The sequence below is a fragment of the Aspergillus lucknowensis genome (genome assembly GCF_044049455.1).
Source record: "Aspergillus lucknowensis strain CBS 449.75 chromosome Unknown BJX67scaffold_25, whole genome shotgun sequence".
Classification (NCBI taxonomy): domain Eukaryota; kingdom Fungi; phylum Ascomycota; class Eurotiomycetes; order Eurotiales; family Aspergillaceae; genus Aspergillus; species Aspergillus lucknowensis.
In genome coordinates, this window is record NW_027263569.1 from 288,306 (window position 1) to 305,379 (window position 17,074).

At 51.3% G+C, this 17,074-nt stretch overlaps 5 protein-coding genes across 5 annotated transcripts; 2 read left to right on the top strand and 3 right to left on the bottom strand.

The window, feature by feature from the left end:
* Positions 1 to 1,772: 1,772 nt before the first annotated feature.
* On the bottom strand, positions 1,773 to 2,755 carry BJX67DRAFT_381964 (uncharacterized protein; the record flags this gene model as incomplete). The annotated part of the gene is made up of 3 exons (XM_071033119.1): positions 1,773 to 1,861; positions 1,917 to 2,649; positions 2,705 to 2,755. 3 exons carry the CDS (start codon positions 2,753 to 2,755, stop codon positions 1,773 to 1,775), a joined length of 873 nt encoding a protein of 290 aa, XP_070885424.1.
* Positions 2,756 to 4,310: 1,555 nt separating this feature from the next.
* On the top strand, positions 4,311 to 6,758 carry yap1 (putative bZIP transcription factor AP-1/Yap1). Its single transcript, XM_071024643.1, has 4 exons — positions 4,311 to 5,046; positions 5,097 to 5,808; positions 5,872 to 6,238; positions 6,311 to 6,758. The coding sequence occupies exons 1-4, from the start codon at positions 4,567 to 4,569 to the stop codon at positions 6,456 to 6,458; spliced, it is 1,707 nt and encodes a 568-aa protein (XP_070885425.1). The 5' UTR covers positions 4,311 to 4,566; the 3' UTR covers positions 6,459 to 6,758.
* A 1,022-nt stretch (positions 6,759 to 7,780) lies between these two features.
* On the bottom strand, positions 7,781 to 12,934 carry BJX67DRAFT_381966 (uncharacterized protein; the record flags this gene model as incomplete). Its single annotated transcript, XM_071033120.1, has 5 exons — positions 7,781 to 9,629; positions 9,735 to 9,846; positions 9,954 to 10,104; positions 10,759 to 12,446; positions 12,502 to 12,934. 5 exons carry the CDS (start codon positions 12,932 to 12,934, stop codon positions 7,781 to 7,783), a joined length of 4,233 nt encoding a protein of 1,410 aa, XP_070885426.1.
* A 61-nt stretch (positions 12,935 to 12,995) lies between these two features.
* On the bottom strand, positions 12,996 to 13,766 carry BJX67DRAFT_355848 (uncharacterized protein). The gene is made up of 2 exons (XM_071029333.1): positions 13,166 to 13,766; positions 12,996 to 13,062 (listed from the first exon to the last, which is right to left on the bottom strand). The coding sequence occupies exon 1, from the start codon at positions 13,754 to 13,756 to the stop codon at positions 13,463 to 13,465; it is 294 nt and encodes a 97-aa protein (XP_070885427.1). The 5' UTR covers positions 13,757 to 13,766; the 3' UTR covers positions 12,996 to 13,062; positions 13,166 to 13,462.
* A 1-nt stretch (position 13,767) lies between these two features.
* Positions 13,768 to 16,956, top strand: BJX67DRAFT_355852 (heterokaryon incompatibility protein-domain-containing protein). The gene has a single exon (XM_071029334.1). It carries the CDS (start codon positions 13,793 to 13,795, stop codon positions 16,331 to 16,333), a length of 2,541 nt encoding a protein of 846 aa, XP_070885428.1. The 5' UTR covers positions 13,768 to 13,792; the 3' UTR covers positions 16,334 to 16,956.
* Positions 16,957 to 17,074: the final 118 nt, after the last annotated feature.

Genomic DNA, 17,074 nt, shown 5'->3' on the forward strand with positions numbered 1-17,074 from the left:
GTTCTTATATGGATAAGACCATCACACACAGCGGATCGGATTCGTAACCGATCTCGGAGCATTGTCTTGTCTTGGATTTAGGGTTGGTTGAGGAGGAAAAGGAATTGGAAAAGAAGGAACGCCACGAATGGTCTGGACGGTATGGAATGCTTTGAGCGAGGCGTCTGGTGCTTGCGAATTCCTTTTTTTTTTTTTTTTTTTTTTTTTTTTTTTTTTTTTCCCCTTCTTCTTCTTTCCCCCCTGCAAGCTTCCCTGAGTGGTAGCTACGGCTTGTATCCATGAAGTTCTATTCTAGTATTTGTAGTTGGGTCCGGGTACTCCTGCAGCTGAAAGTCGGCTACGCAGCACCACATCGATGATTTTCTTTTCTTGATTTGCATGGACTTGTCCAGCCATTAACCATCGTCTCGTCCGTTCTTTAGTATTTTGTAATATCTGAACAATGCACTTCAAGGGAGGTACCCTCATAGACCACCCTTCTCTCACTAAGAATAAGGATTCTGATTTCTTAATAAGACAAGAGAGAGCAATGCAGTGTCTTTTCACGTCTTTGTGGCGTACATAGAGAGAGAGAGAGAGAGATGAATATAGATATGCCAACAAAAACAACGACAACACACGCCAGTCCAAAGTTCAACCCCGCATACAAGTAAGTATATATCACCACGAGAAGAAAAGGGAAAAAAGCACCCGAGATGAACCCCCCGAAAGCGTCAAGAGAAGCGAGAAGAAGAAGAAGAAGAAGAAGAAGAAAGGAAAAGAAATGAAGCAAGAAGACCGGATGGAGCCTACCATGTCTGTCCACCTCGTCAACAACCCCCAACCCCTGCACACCTTTTGTTAATGATAGATGGTCCGGAGGCATCAACCTTAATATTGTAATTAACTATCCTATTCCCTCGGCGTATGTTATCGTTACTCGTTCGTTTCTTCTTCTTCATTTTTTTGTTTTCCCGTAGGGGTATGTAGGTGGTAGTTAGGGTTATCTCTACCTATCTGAATCTGTCCACAGGCACACTCACTCATCAGGCCCATGGGTGGGGGAGCGCCGAGGGTCATTTGGAGACGGTATTGACGGAGAATATTTTGAACCAGATGAGGCTGCGAGTCAAGTAGATGGCCCGCGGGGGTGGATAAGGGTAAATTTTATTTCCTGGGGCTGCAGCGTACTGCTTCCTAAGTGTGCATTGGGGAAACGTAAAAGGTGCCAGATACTACAGTTGGCCTTTATTCTGGGCTTCGGCTGCTGAGTTCCTAGGACTGGGTAGGATTGTTTGAGCATGGACGAGGCTTCTTCACCTGTAGGCTACGGTTACTGTGTTGGAATTGGACGGAGACTACGTGGCTGGGAGGCGGGTTTCTAGATGTGTTGTTACGTCGGAGGCCTGAGATAGTTGGAATTTTGCTTCGACTGAGGTTGGTTGGGCCTTCAGTTCGTAGCTCTAAGGGCTGTTTTGGGTCTACCGGGTTACAACTGAGTAAAGGTGTTAGAGACTCCTGTGGCGGGAGCGGATACTGGTTGTAAAGAAACGTCCGGACGGATGAGCAACACATGATAAGATATTCATTGCAAACTCCATACTATTGAGTGGTATATATGGGGACCCTTGGCCGATTATCATGAAGAAGTCTATCTGCCACCGGTAATCTGGTTAGCGATGAAACATAGACTTATGAAATAAGGATAAGAGAAGACTTGGAAGAAGATATGGCCGTTGATCGTGACAAACTCCCAACCACAGAACTGTACTCCGTAGTAAGCCTCGCATAATTCAATACACGTCGTCTTCACCCTGTTGGTAAACGTGGCGTGTTCGTGTAGGGTCTTTGCGCATCTGCTGCCCGGATCCGGTGAATCCAACTGCAGGAGGTTAGTATCAGGGTTTTGCGTCTGTCCGTAGTTAGGGGTAGCATACCTCGCGCATTCACCCCCTCGCCGGTTCGGAACATGCTTTCCTTCTTTCGACCGTACTTGCTCTTGTTGGCAAAGTCCTTCCATTTGTTCTTACCCTCCTCAAGTTCCTTATTAGCTTTGACCTTCCGCGCAGCTTTAGAAGGGCGTGCTGGCCCATCGCTGACCTTGCTCGGCTCCTTGCGTGCCTGGTTCGCTAAGGTGGGGTTGATATCCGCCGCAGCCGAGATGACGCTCGCGTGAGGAGGTTGAGGAACTGGGGAGTGGTTTGAGGAACTGCCTGGGCTTCCATCAGCCTTGCGTTTTCGCGAGTCACTGTTGGAAATGGGTTTGAGGTCTTTTGCGGTTAGAGATTCCACAGTGCCATAGGACTTGAACGAGACGATGTAGACGGGGTTGCTGGAGGAGCCCGTGATGGATGTGATGCGGGCTGGATAGAAAGAGTTATCGCCCGAGATCCACCGCGCAAGCACATGTTCGTTCACAGAGAAGGAAGCTGGCACTGAATTCTCTTCTGATTGCTCCAGTGTTGTAGGTCGATAACTGGGTTTAGTTGCAAAGTCGTCTCTTGATCCTTTTGGTCCGGCGGGTGCGGTGGAGGCTTTCGCGGGGGCGGCTGGTCTTAATTCGGCGATGGATGTTTCAGTGAAGTTTATAAGTTCTTCCAGCTCAGCTTTGAGACTTTGTAATTCCGTATTGTCTGGGTCTACCTGCAAACTTGATTGAACGGTTTCAAGCTAGACGATCAAGTTAGAGAAGTCGCAGATGGTGGAAGATTAGCATTTGGCTGACCTGAAGCTTGAATTCCTTGACCTCAGCCTCCAGGGCTGCTACGTCTGCCATGATGATGCTGTTTGAAAAAAGTGTGCGTGAGAGAGAAATGTGAGCACGTCTTGAGTGAGTTCGGGCGGGACTCGTGCTGTTCGCGTTTCACAAGCCTTGCAGTTTGGGTGTCACAAGTTGTGGCTCATCATGAGCCTGAAGCCCCGAACTTTGAAGGCGGAGAGTCTTGTGGCGGGTTTGTGCACGTGACTACAGCACCACATGATCCACGATTGGTCGCATCTGGGGCTGTCTCTCCAGAATCCCACCACATTTGGCAAAGACCGATATGAGGTGAAGTTTTTACGAATACGGAGAGATGACCTCAATATTCACCCGGATGGGAGGCAGATCATGGGCACAAACGAGCAAGATCTCCATCCACGAGATCGAGGCTGGATGACTAACGGCTAAATGACCTGGATTGAGGCTGAGGTCGTCATGTTTGCACCTTTTGGTCGTTATGTTTGCACCTTTTGGCCGTCATGTTTGCAGCTTTGGCCGTCAGTTTGAAACTCCTCGCTCGGTTCTAGACGGAGTCACACCCGTCTTATCCGCGCGGATCTAAGGGAAGCCGTGCCTGAGCCTTCGCCGATGGTGAGTCAGACTTTAGTGAGAAGAAACGGCGATAAAATCTAAAACCGAACATCGAATGAGGTCACGATCCGAAACAGCGGCCTCGGCGTGAGAGTCTGGGACGTCCGCAATCGACAACTGCTCTGGCCCAATCGATTGGCTCCCGTGGTTTCCCCATGCTGGTCTGGGCTGACTATCCTCGGAAACCTGCCGTCGACACGAGGAATTTCACAAGGGCTGAAGCTTGAGGACCGGTGAAGAAGGAAGGAAGGCTGGGGAGTTGGGGCACTGTTGATTCATACTGGGAGAAACGCTGTCCGGAACGAAGGAAGAGAATAATTTGTGTCGAGAAAAGCGGGAGGCCTCGAACCAGAGGAGCCTATCGGGAATGTCTTATTCTTTGGGGCCGGACCACAGCGGGAGAACAAGGCAGAGAATTGAAGAATCGATCGTCCTGCCTGATTTCTAAGCAGCAGAGCCCATTCTGGTCGGTGCAAGAGCGGCGTCGGGATTCTCGCAAATCTATTGGACACTATGATCACAAGCCAATAAAAGTCCCCAATTCTTGCTGCTGCTTTTGTATCACCGCCACCCGTGACCGCATCAGCGTCCCCGCCTCTGCTGCTCCTCTCCATCTTCGCCTTGAGACCTCTTCTGGCTCCTCATCACCATCCACTCTCCGCTAGAAAAGTGGCTTCTCGTTTTGCTTCACTGCCCAGCCAACCGCCAGCTGCAATCTCATGCACTAGTATCTCCTGGCGCCTTTCTTCCTTCCTGTCTCTCTTTCCTCAGCCCCTCTTCTGCCTGCTTCACCTTTCCCCTCTTCCCTCTAGTACCAACATAATCTCCCTTGACAGGACCTTTCTTCGTGCAGAAATCCAATTTTCTGTCTTCCTTGAGCTTTCGGAGACACACTCTACCTCGCCTCCCTCGTCAATCGGTCCACGACCCTAAACATTCTTGGCTGCAATCAACCTCCGCGGTGCTTGCTTATCGCGCAGTTGTGTCAATCTTCACGAACTCGACACCCTCTGACGTTGGCCCCAGCTGGCATTTCCACGGTCCAGTGCTCCAGGGTCACAGTCGCTGAGCCTGCCCTCAATACAGATACAGCAAGCGGGCGGGAAGCCCGACCTGGCGGCGGACTGTGATTCATTTCCTTGAACCCCCTCCGTATTCGGTGACTTAGCACGCCTTTTTTCCCTTCTGAGAAACGCTGCTCGAAAAGCATTATAAATCAACGCACTGCACTCGCCATGGCCGACTTCAATACAATGTACCAGCATGGTCTGTACCTGTCCCCCGATCAACAGGATCTCCTCCTAGCCGCACTTTCATCGAACAACCCAAATCCCAAGCAGCAATTCAACACTCGGGGATCGAATTCTGCAACGAATCCCAACAGTACTCCGGGTCATGCATCCTCTGGAAGCTTCAGTGCATCACCGGCTTTTGATGGCTCCAATAGCCAGTTTGGGAACCTGAACTACGATGAGAGTCCGTTTCTCGACTTCAACCCCGATATTGATTGGGACTTTCAGGGTTCCGAGGATTTGATTGGGGACCTGCCCGGAGCGGCACAATCGGAGGAACCCGAGAGTGGTGAAAAACGGAAGGAGTCGGAAGACAGTAGTGAAGGAGCATCCGGGAAGAAACGGAGGGAAAGCGACGACAAAGGAGACGATAAGGCAGCGAAGAAACCGGGAAGGAAGCCGTTGACTTCAGAACCGACATCGGTATGTATAGAGAATGGTTGATTAGGTACAGGTGCTGATCTTCCTTGTAGAAACGCAAGGCACAAAATCGCGCAGCGCAGCGAGCGTTCCGCGAGCGCAAGGAGAAGCACCTGAAGGATCTAGAAACGAAAGTTGATGAACTGCAGAAGGCCTCTGATGACGCTAATCAGGAAAACGGCTTGCTCAAAGCCCAGGTGGAGCGACTACAGGTCGAACTCCGTGAGTATCGCAAACGTCTTTCGTGGGTAACCCATGGAAATGCGCTTTCCGCTATCAACTCGTACCCCGGCAATACGAGTCGTTTGTCAGGCCTCAATAATAATGATTTCATGTTCGATTTTCCAAAGTTTGGTGACCTTCCTGGTGCGCGCATCTTCAACAACGGGCCTGCGGCGAAACCCAACCAGAACAAGCCCAAGGATGACAACCAGATTCCAGGTGTTCTGAGTCGGCGTTCTGCAAACCAGACGTCAGCCTCGGGCACAATTTCATCATCCGCTTCCCCCAAAGAAAATACACCTGGGAAATCTACCAATGCATCACCAGTCTCGGGTGGCCTCACGGCAAGTCGCGTTTCCAGCTTGTCTGCCTTCGGCTTCCGGCAGCCAAGGGGACCCGAAACGTCTGCTTCCGATTCTCCCTCGTCGTCATCGGACTCACATCAATTTCTCTCTTCCAACGGGACGTCCCCGGAACCTAGTGTGCAGTCTCCGGACAACAAACCACACGAACCCCATGACGGACATTCTTGTTCCATTGACGGTGAGGCGTCTTTCTGCGCACAACTTGGCAAGGCGTGCGGCAGCATCAATAACCCTGTTCCAGCTGTGAGACACCGAAGCGAAAGCGCCACGAATACGCCCAATCAGCAAGGCAATATCAGCAACACTGGGGCCACCGAGAACACCGAGATCCTCGACAACGTCCCAGGATTTGATTTCATGGCTCAGCAGAATGGTGGCCAATTCGACCCATACCTGTTTGGAGACTGGCGGGAACCTCAAGATGCAATTCTGTCGCAAGATTTCAACACATTCTTCGATGATGCTTTCCCACTCCCGGATTTGGGTAGCCCCTCTAATAACCTTACGGAGGGTGGAACCCATACGCAGCAGCCCAAGAAAAATATTCTTGATGTGATTGATAGCAGATTGGATGAGGAGGTTGTTCCTGGAGAAGACAAGGCCCAAATGTTGTCCTGCACTAAGATTTGGTACGTTTTGCGGCAGTCCTTGCTCGTTCATGCTAACGTTTGTTTCCGTAGGGACCGACTGCAATCCATGGAGAAGTTCCGCAATGGAGAGATCGACGTCGATAACCTATGTTCAGAGCTGCGTACCAAGGCTCGTTGCTCTGAGGGCGGAGTTGTCGTCAACCAAAGGGATGTTGATGATATCATTGGCCGTGTATGATCTACCAATTCAAATCACCTTCCCGCGCGAGCGATCTACGGCGCCCACGACCTCGACGTCGTCTGCTTCTCGAGCTCGATTATGGATACCTTACGATATGATACCTTGGCGATATTTGGAGTAATGGGATGTAACACAGGCATGTCGGGGCTTTGCCTTCTTTTCTATTATTGGGACACAACGGCTACCGTTGCTGCAAGACTACTCAGTTTTCCTTTTAGTCCTTTGCCGGTGCCGAAACGGATACTATCTTCCGTTTTTCTTATTTTTTATTTTTTATTTCTTATTTTTTCCTTTTTTCCTTCTTCATTTTCTTCTGTTTACAGGCGAATGGGAGGGCAAGGTGCACGCTTGCGATTGAACCGGAAGGTCTGTACACCACGAACATACGTCAACTTTGCGATTTTTACACCTTTGCACTACAGGAGGGAACCACGTATATCATCCATATAGGAATGGAACCGGAGTTACTCTGGGCACTGGAGAAAAGGTGAAAAAATTAGGGAAACAGGCACACACTGATGGTGTTCTGCATTCGTTTTGACTAGTTAGTTTTCAAATCTTCCTTTTCTTTCTTTCTTTCCCCCTTCTATCTTACAATGTACCAAACGTTGGCTTTTTTTCTCTCTCTCTCACATAACCTAGCCGTTCCGTTTCCGCAGCTTTTTCTAAATACGATCTCGAGTGGAATTCCGGAAGAATGGCCTGCAGATTCTTTTCTCGTTAGCTCTTCTGCTCCGTGTACCTTGCTTGCTTGCTTCGTCCTCCAGATAGGATTTAGGAACTATACATACACTCTCTCTCCTCCTTAAGATATCAGATCTCTTCCGTTGGATCAGTCGCAAGACGTACAGTGCAGGAGCTACCCGTATCGAGACGCAGGGGGAAGCCCTCCCAGCCACTGGACCCAAATAACCATGCAAGTGCAGGGTTTCGAAAGGAGCTAGGTATCGTCCCTGCAGGTTTTAGGCTGGGGTAATGGTCCAGGGCCCGAAGCTTGGGCTCCTAGGGTTCGGAGGATTGCATGTTATACTGCCTTAGGTGTCGATATGACTTGTTTGATTTGTAGAGACCAGGTTCATCACATACAAGAAAATGCGCCAGTTGATATAAGTTTCTTTTCCTTCATTTCACACGAATGGAAATTAAGTTATTGAGAACCGTGAGATTAGTTATAACACATCGCGGGACATCGACCAGGGTAAGGTAAAGGAGAAACCAAGGTGGGTCACGGTGGGAAAAGATAAATTTCACACTGAAGGGAAGAAGAGGGACGAAGTGGGACTAGAGACAAAAACAGGCTAATAGATCAAAATCATGCCCTAAGCATCACCGGATGCCGCTGGTTTGTCACCGGACGGTGTGGAAGTTGAAGGAGCAGATGAATCGGATGGGCCGGATGTCTTGCTGAATCCTCCGCGGCCCCCTCGTCCACCGCGTCCACCACGGTCACCACGCCCACGGCCTCGTCCGCTGAAGCCTCGTCCACGGCCGGTTTCGCTGTCGCTAGCCCCTCCACTCTGGTATCCTCCCCGTTGTGATGTGTTACTACCGCCCCGGCTGCTGCTCTGCCACGTCCCGGCGTTGCCACGGTGGCTGCCACGGTCTTCAAAGAACTTCACATTGGGCTTGCGAGGTTGACCAGGGCCGCTGGACTTCTTGTTTTCGATGGGAAGGTGATCAAGAGCGGCTTTGGAGTCTTCAACATTTGCAAAAGTGACAACGTGGTTATACTTGCCCCATTTCTCTACCTTCACCATCTTAGCCTTGTCCTCCTCGGAGAAGAGATCGCGTGCGCCTTGCTCGTTATCAACATTTGACACAAAAAGGGCGTTGCTTTGTTTCCGCTCTGTTTTAGGCACTGGGGATTCGACCTGCTTTTCAGGATGTGTGCTGCCGTTGGCTTCTACAGGAGTCGATATCTCGGCAGATTCAACAGACTGTGAAGCTGCGGGGATACTGGAAGGCTGGGGAGTGGCAGACTTGGGGATGACAGGGGCAGGAGACGTGCGGGCGCCAGCAGTAGGCCCTTTGGCCTGTGCAGCTTGTTGACTAGGGGGCGCTGCGCGTGTGGGGATGGGTTGAGCCTGGCCAAACTGGGGAGTTGCAACGTTAGGACGGGTGGCATTGACAGGGGAAGGTACGCTAACGGGACCTCCAGCAGGCACTTGAGCAGGTTGGGCGGCTCCAGGAACCGGGGGCTTCCCCGTACGGTGGGCGAAGTTGAATCCCTGTGCGCGCATTTCCGTGCCGATCCGTCCAGCCTCGACCTCTAGGACCAAGAAGCCAAAAGCTGCATCCGCCAGGTTGAAGTTCCACATGTTCTTGAATGCACTTTCGTCTACCTGACCACTAGCGCTACCCGGGTTCGACGGTCCACCGAAGGGGTTCCCGCCATTGGCCACCGAGGGCATCCTCTCTACCACACCAAGAGCGTTCTCCAAGAGAGTCTTCTGAGCGTCGTTCTGAGATATGGCGGCCTCAACCTCAGAGCGCACAGTTTCCCACACATCATTGAAGGACGCCTTGGACGCGGCAAGCTTGCCTCGGTAGTGGTCGAGTGAGGGGTTCACCGAGAACTCATTGTACGACGAACCGTAGCGGAAGTGCAGACCAGCAGAGACAGAGAAATCTGCCTTCAGGGTAACGGAAAGCTGGTTCAACATTCCCTCACGGGCAGGGGAGGCGTGGGTAACAAAGACACGGGTTTCCGACGGATCGTAAACACGATTGGCGGTATCGATTAACTCCCCCATCTGCAGCAAGGTCGTCCACATAGTTCCTTGGCCTCCTGCGATCGTTGTCTTGCCCTCGCCATTGTCAAACAGCTTGTGCATCACCACCGCGCCTCCCAAACCCAACAAACGCAGCTTGACACCGCCTATGTCCAGGAGCCTTGAATTGGCTTCATCGATGATGTGCAGTTTGTCGACCTTGTACTCTCCAGAGCGGAACTTCTCCAGCACTCTGACGTCCTCACAAGCACCCCATACAGTGTATACGGGCACATCGAGGGTGAGTCGCTTATCCAGCAACATAGGAAGCTCTGAGAGGGGTAGTTGGTCTGGCGTATACCGCTGCTTGATTGACTGCTGGGGAGGGGTCTGGGCAATTCCACGCTTCACAGTTTCCGGCAGCAAAGGAGAGTATTGAGCAACATGCTTGAGGGTCCTATCGAAGTCGATGGTGTTAGCAAGCGGAACCACTTCAATGAACGTCGAGAAATCAAAAGCGCTTAAGCCAGTGATCGCATTCCACTTAGATGGGGGCACTCACTTGTCCGCGATGCGCTCCAGGGAGGTGTCGTCGTAGAACCCAAAGTCACCAGTGTGGATAATATGGTCTGCACGGGCTTGTTTGGCCAACTCGTTGAGAGACTTCAGATTTCCTGTGGACAGAAAAAAGGAAAAAAAAGAAGCATCCCAGTTAGTCCACCGGCTCATCCTCTTTACCTCCGGGTCGAGGCCATCGGAGCACATATCTGGAGTCACGTACCTCGCACATCCGCAATACACAGCACTCTTACAGGGCCGTTCTGGATAATTCGCCCATTGTTGGGGAGGAGAGGGGCGGCTCCTGGGACTGGACCGGATGCACCGTTGGGAAGCGAATAGCCTTGAGGACCGAAATTGTGTGGAGGACGGGGCTACAATGAGAGGCGGAAAATGTTAGCAACAAAACTTAGAGAAGAATACGTCAACCAAGTCGCGTGCTTCAGCCGTCCGACGCGTAGGTCCGAAGGTGGCAGAGGATGACGTTGAACAGCTAAGCTCCCAGCCGTTCGGGGGTCGTTGGGGGGTGTCCCGGGGGCGACAACAACACAGAGGGGAGGGCACGTACAGAAGCCATGAGGAGGGCACAAATCAGCAGTCGGAAGATGAAGGGAGAGACGAGGGATGAGAGCGATGAAGAAGCAACAAGGAGGAGAAAGAAGGTGAGAGAGAGGCAAGAGCGTCAGTTGGAAGACGAGGAGCAACAGCAAAAAAGCAGAGGCGAGCGAGTCTGCACTCAGGGAAAGAGCTGCGATTATGTAAGCGACAGGTGAGCTGTCGGTGTCACTCTCAACCATGTAACACATTTGCCATCTACTGAGCTAATTCATCTGTTTAGGTTGCAAAGGTAAGCTTCCAGCGCTAAGTGCAATATGCGCTCGCCTCTCGTTTGGGGAGAACTCAGAGCGAGAGCTCACATGCCCCCTCCAGGCGCGATACCATAAAGAGCAAAATAACAGCCGTATATACAGTAATGTGTGCATATACATCTAGTCCTATTCGTCTCACAAATTTTCTCTCGTTGGCACGTTCACTTCAGTAAGCGCCTCCTCGAGCTTTCGCGACACCGCAGTCTGGAGAATTCGGGGACCTTGTAACGCCATCAAAGCAAAGTGACCTCCGACTGTTGGTCGCGCGCGACACAAGACGGGATAGCCAGGCTCGCGACCCTTGGCAGATGTGGCTACATAACGATCGGAGAATGGCCAGTTGTGTTTGCCATTGGACATGAACGCCCAGAGGTCATCGATGAACTCGAGGCGGGTGGTCAAGTCATCAAACGTGCCAGCTAACCACATATTCCAGTCGGATTTGGCCCAATCCTGTCTATTATCTAGCGGAACTCCGTATTCAGCCCGAACGGCCTTGAAGAATTGATTCCCCATTTGGTATGCTCCTTTGGGGAACGTTTCGAGGTCGAACAGCACATCCGGGAAAAGGTTATACGGGGTCTTCCACGAGGTGGGCTTGTCAGGATACTGCAGAACGAAGTGAGTTTTAGCCTCATCGGTACCAAGTCCCCGTCTGAAGAAGAGGTCGGCCCGCTCTTCGCCAATCCATGAATACTCAGTAAGCCCACTCAGCTCCCCGAATGCCTTTAGGCCGACAGCTGCTTTGATAGCGAGGTTGGTCTCGTTGGCAAGGGGACCGGCAGCATCATTGGAGGAGAGCTGATACGCGATATCAACGCCATTTTCCACCAAGTAGTCCGCGTACTTTCTCATGAGGTGGATATATTTGTCCGCCCACGCTGTATCACCGGTTGCGCGCACATATGCCAGCACAAGGACCATCAGGTTGCCACATTCCTCGATTGGCATCGGCTCCGCCTTTTGATCATCATGCCCGATGGCGTTGGGGTAGTGTTTGCCCATATCATGGATCACGTATGGTTGTTGCCAACGGCCAGCAGCAAGGTACCGCATCATCGGCTCTAACAGGAGCCGGATATATTCTGGATCCATAACGTAGTAGATGGGGAACGCAGGCATGATGACATCGACTGTGTTGAGATTGCCATTGCTAGAGAGTTCCTTGACGAAGGCCAGTACGTCTTTCGTGTCTAGCGTGTCGTTGGGAATGGTCAGATCAATCGCTCCCCAAGCTTGGCGGGCCGATAAGGTTACAATATCAGCATATTTAATCCCACCAGCGATGACCGCGCGGGCAGTCATTTCAGCATCGACGATCTTCGACTCGAAAAGCGCGGCCGGGTAATCGTCGAGGAAGTGCGACAGCGCTTTGTAGGTGTCTGGATATTTGGACCGGTAATATCCTGTATAAGGTTCTCCCAGATAATTGATGGCTTCTTTGCGCACGTACCCAACAGCAAAGTTCACGGAGTGCTCTCCGCTAACAATTCCCAAATCCTGAGCGAACGCGACGATTCCACCAGGAATCCAAGCCACATCCTTGGCGGAGAGCTTGCCGTCGTGAACAAACTGAGAGCGAACGTCCCCGCGCTTACCGGAAGCAAAAGAGAGCTTCGATCGGGATGTTTCACGCGACGAGAGGATTGCCTCACCCCAGGTGGCCATGTCACTCTCTTCCGTATACGGAACCGCATTCTTCACCTTGAGGGCGTATGCCAGCGTTGAACCGTCCCGGTGGAAACTGCGCGCGGTATGTTTCTGAGTTCCCGCCCATCTCCCATCAATGCTGGAATAGATTTGAATGTCATTTTCATAGGCATCGAGGACGGTAACAGTCAGATAGCCTGTAGTCGATGAGTCGCTATATTAAACCACAGAGGGGGGTGCAACAAGCCTTACTAAATGGAAGAGACTGCCGGAGATAATTGGAAGGCGATATCGGGGAGAAAAAGTCTAGGGTAAAGCGCACCGACCCAGCATAGAGCGAGAATATCGAATGGGTTGCAGTATACTTAGCGTCGCGAACGATAGCGGGTCGAATCTTGTTTCCTGGCCTCGGTACACTCATCAAACTGTATGTCTGACCGTCAACCCGTGCCATAATAGACCAGGTAAGGCTCTGGCCCGCCCAGAATTGAGGCTCTGCATATGGCAGTGTCTGCAACAGATTACTCGGCATCCATGCTGAGAGGTATGGATTCCGAACGGCCAGGGGATACGATGGAGGCCGGGTTGGTCGGTGGCTGACGATATCGCGCTCACGAGCGCCCGCTAGTAGCATCAATGCGGCGAAGGAAACAATGCCCAGAATCGTCTTGAAGTTTCGGTTCATGGTAATGAAGCGTCTCTATATCAAGCGAGGCAGAACATTTGGATCAAGCAAACTTGTGCTGTAGAGGGAAGAGCAGAAAACAATCGGCAACAGGAGAGAGGTGGTCGTGGCCCCTGGGAGAGCTTTGACTGTCGATCTGACTCCGCATCAGCGATCTTTCGTCATCATACACCGGAGTAAAGATGGTGCCGGCAGTGGGCATCAAACATGAACACAGAATTCAGAACTCACGCGATCACTGCGTACCCAAGAGGAGATATTTGAGAAGTCCAAGCTCGGCCTCGAGGGAATGGAGACTCAGGATGCGGGGATAAATATCCGCCTTGGGAGCCAGGGATGGAATGCGGGGTTCTGCTTGACGTACCTTTTCTCTCCTTTGTCTTTCATTGCAAGCTCGGAGCAGAGTAATTCTCCTCTTATCAGGATTATATCGAACCCCGCTTTCCTAAAATCGCTGCGACGAGCGCTCATCTGATGTGATGCTGCCATGGCCTCAAGCGGGCTGTTCAGGGCTTGTCTCGGACGGGATCAGCAACTAGTGGTTGGGATTTGCACGCCTTGGACCAGGACCATGGACGTGTGGGTCAACCAGAGCACTCGACCATGGAACCCATCTCTGGTCAGGGTCGGAAAACAATCTCGGTTCCTGGTAGTTCTTGACGAATAATGCTCAATAATGACAAGAAAGAAATGGTGAGTGTCTGAGAGCAATCTACCTGGCACAGCTGCAGGCCGAAGCCCAAGCAGACCAGACCGCTTTTGGGTCGGCGCTGCCTGCGCTCGTCTTGCAGCTCCCACCCACATTGCTCTCCACTTCCCCATGATTCCTCCTTCTCCAATGCCGCATCCACGGTGACCATGTATCGATGGCATGAATCTGGCTGCCGTCGACCAGATGTATCAACAGCAAGGGGCATCCCTGGCTGCGGCTACTGTTTTGCCATTTCCCCCTTAGCTGAGGATGCCCTGGGCTCCCCGCCTCTGCCACAGCTCCGTCATCGCAGTTGGATGAACCTCGCATGGCCGTCAATTGTCGCCTATAGCGACTGGGGTTCTGAAGAAGAAATCACGGACAGACCAGACGGAAACCGAAGCGAATTGTATGAATCTAAACCTTCGAAATCGTTGCTGCCAGAGCTTCCGTTTGATGACAGTATCCGCCTGTTGCGGCTGAAGTGTGGTCCAGCCGACAGCCCCATCCACGCGGATCTTGAAACTGTGCGCGTCAACCAAATTCTTCTCCCACTATACGAGGCTCTATCGTATACCTCTGTTAGTGACCCCGCTAACTCGTCCGAATCCTGTCCGGTATTTATAGGCAACTACTGGGATGTGACGTATGTTTCCACCAGCTGCGGCAATGCCCTTCGGCGGCTCAGACGCCAGAAGGTAGATCGGTTGCTTTGGGTAGACTCCCTATGCATCGACCACACACGTCCCGAAGAAAAGAATCGCCAAGTCCACATATTACGGGAAATATACTCGAGGGCAGCCCAGGTGTTGGCCTACGTAGGACACAAGACTGCCGATTACAGTGCGGCTTTCAGATTTTTGAAAGAGATCACGGCATTCCAGCCTCCGTCCCACAACCACCCAGCAACTCTAGACAAAAACGTCCGAAGCAGCCTGCAAGCCTTGCTTAGGGAGCCGTACTTCTCGCGTATCTGGGTACTCCAGGAAACTCTCATGGCGCGTGACCTGAAAATAGTCTGCGGGAACTTCTCTGCGCGCTGGCCTAAAAAGCCGTTTGGTGGATCTCATCCTGATTTGGATGTGCCTTCGTGGCTATTTAGAGATTCGAAATGGTACCCCTTCACTGGGAGTGATCTCCTCGATATCTTGGTGGACGCATCGCGGTATAAATGCTCTGACCCGCGAGACAAAGTGTTTGCCCTTCTGGGCTTGATGGGTGAAAAGTACATCGGCCCGGAGTATCACCTTCCTGTTGAGAATGTATACGTTGGGATTAGTGCCTACTTGATCAAGAATTGCCGGACGATGAATCTCTTCGCGCTGGCTGGACAGACAAAAAAAGCATTCAATCTTCCATCATGGGTACCCGATTGGTCTCAGAGACTGTCACCACCGTCGCTAGACAATTTCTTACGCCTCGATGACCAGAATGATGCGAATGACGAGATACTGGATGGAGCAACACGCCTGAAGTTCGAAAACCTCGGTCAGGCTGACTGCGATATAGAGATATCTTCAGCGACAGGGACATTACAGCTTCGCGGGTTCAAGCTGTGCAAGGTATTCGGGGAGATAAGCCGGGTTCGAGACTACACCCATGTTCAGGTGCCATTGGGGGACAAAGGATCCTTTATCATCTCAATCCCTCATCAGAGCTACGAGGTCTCCGAATGTGACAATCTGTTTCTTCTGAATGGGTATAATCATCCTGTGATTCTCCGAGATGGAGTAAATCCCGAAACATATACCTTGGTTTCTACCAGTGTGGTCTCGGTCGGCTGTCCTGCCCCAAAGCTCCTAATCCCTTGGTACCGGCGATTGAGGGTACTGCAGCCCTCGTCCCAGCTGATAACGGTGTCAGCACTAACACGGGAGGATGGTGATTCCTTGCACCAGCTATACTCGAGGTTGGAACCGCTCCCAGCTACTAACTCTAGCACGGTACCCCCGAATACCGCCACAATTCGAGCGAGGGCTCTCAGCTTTCTGATGCTCACCCAGACAACTATCCAAAAGGTTGAGAAATGGCTGAGGGTCGATTGGAACAAGTGGAATCGGGAGCTAGGATGGATGTTTCGTGATCAGTCGGCGGTATGGCAATTTCTGCTTGAGACGAACCAGCTGAGTGCAGATGAGCAATCTGGCGAGGATAGGATCAACCTTCGAGGGCCTGACCGCTTTGCTATCACGCAAAGCGGAAAAGAGTTTCCAACAAGCTATAACTGGGATTTGACCCGATTCTGTTGGGCTTTTCTACAGCCCCTTGATATTACACACTCCGGACTTGAACTGCAATGGTCCCCAATGGTAGATCAACTACGGTCTCACTGTTCAGAGATTCAGCAATGGGCCCAAGTCACGGAACAGCTGCTGAAGGTTTTCGAATACAGTTCAGCCGCACTTGGCGACGACTGGGAGACATTCCCAGGCGCTCGACTGTCACCGAAGTGGTCTGCAAACTATAGGAATTTTCTCGCTGCGTGCGGTCCGAACCTCCGCCAAGAGACGCAGGGAAGACCGCAGCTTGAACCAGATTGTCTTTGGAGCATCGCCGAGTTTGAGCGCCATCTACGAGCGCGAGAGGAGATATGGGGCCTACGAGGCCTTGACGAACGACGCCTCAATGAGAAAAACATTGAAGCGCACGCATTGTTGAATTTCCTGGGCATGGATCTGTACAGTGAGCAGCGGATTAAAATTGAGTAGCGCGGTTTCTTCTCGAGATTATCAACACAGTTGAATTTATGTCTCTACTTGGAAAGCTAATCCTCGAAGGATGAATTAATACGATTTATTTCCGAGAAATGCTATATCGACCTCTTTCCTGTCTCTCGCTTTGCTCTCGATTTGCTGAGCATCAGACATGAGACCCTGGATACGCCCCGTATTCTTTCCCTGCACGGCGGACTCTGGTGGACTGTCCATATCCCAATCCCAATATCCGTACTTCTCGTCGACATTACAATCAAGGATTACCCTAGCATCGGGCCCCATGGCAATCTTCTCAGCGTTGTTTAGGTTATGGATGTGGAGAAACCTTATTGGGTGTGGGCAAGTCGTTGAATGTTGGCTTGGGGTGAGGATATTCATGCGATCTTGAGTAGCGAGAGGCTGTGCTTGTGCTTTATGTTTGGACTAGTGAATAACTAGGGAACGCTTAAAGCCTATCATTTAGCCACGTCTACTGTAGAACGATGGTGGAAATCTATGGGCGTCGTAGAAAGTCTGGGTCAAGGTACCCAAGACAGACGTACTTTGTATACGACTGATGGACATTGTAGACATTGTTTAAACTCACACAAGAGCAATCATTCTCCAACCTCATAAAATATCTCAATAATTGAAGCGTACTGTACAAAATATGTCCTTTATTTTTTGCCCTCGATCCTTTTTGGGTAACTTTCCACTGCACCACATGCCCATCCGACTTGCAAGATTTGGTAGAAT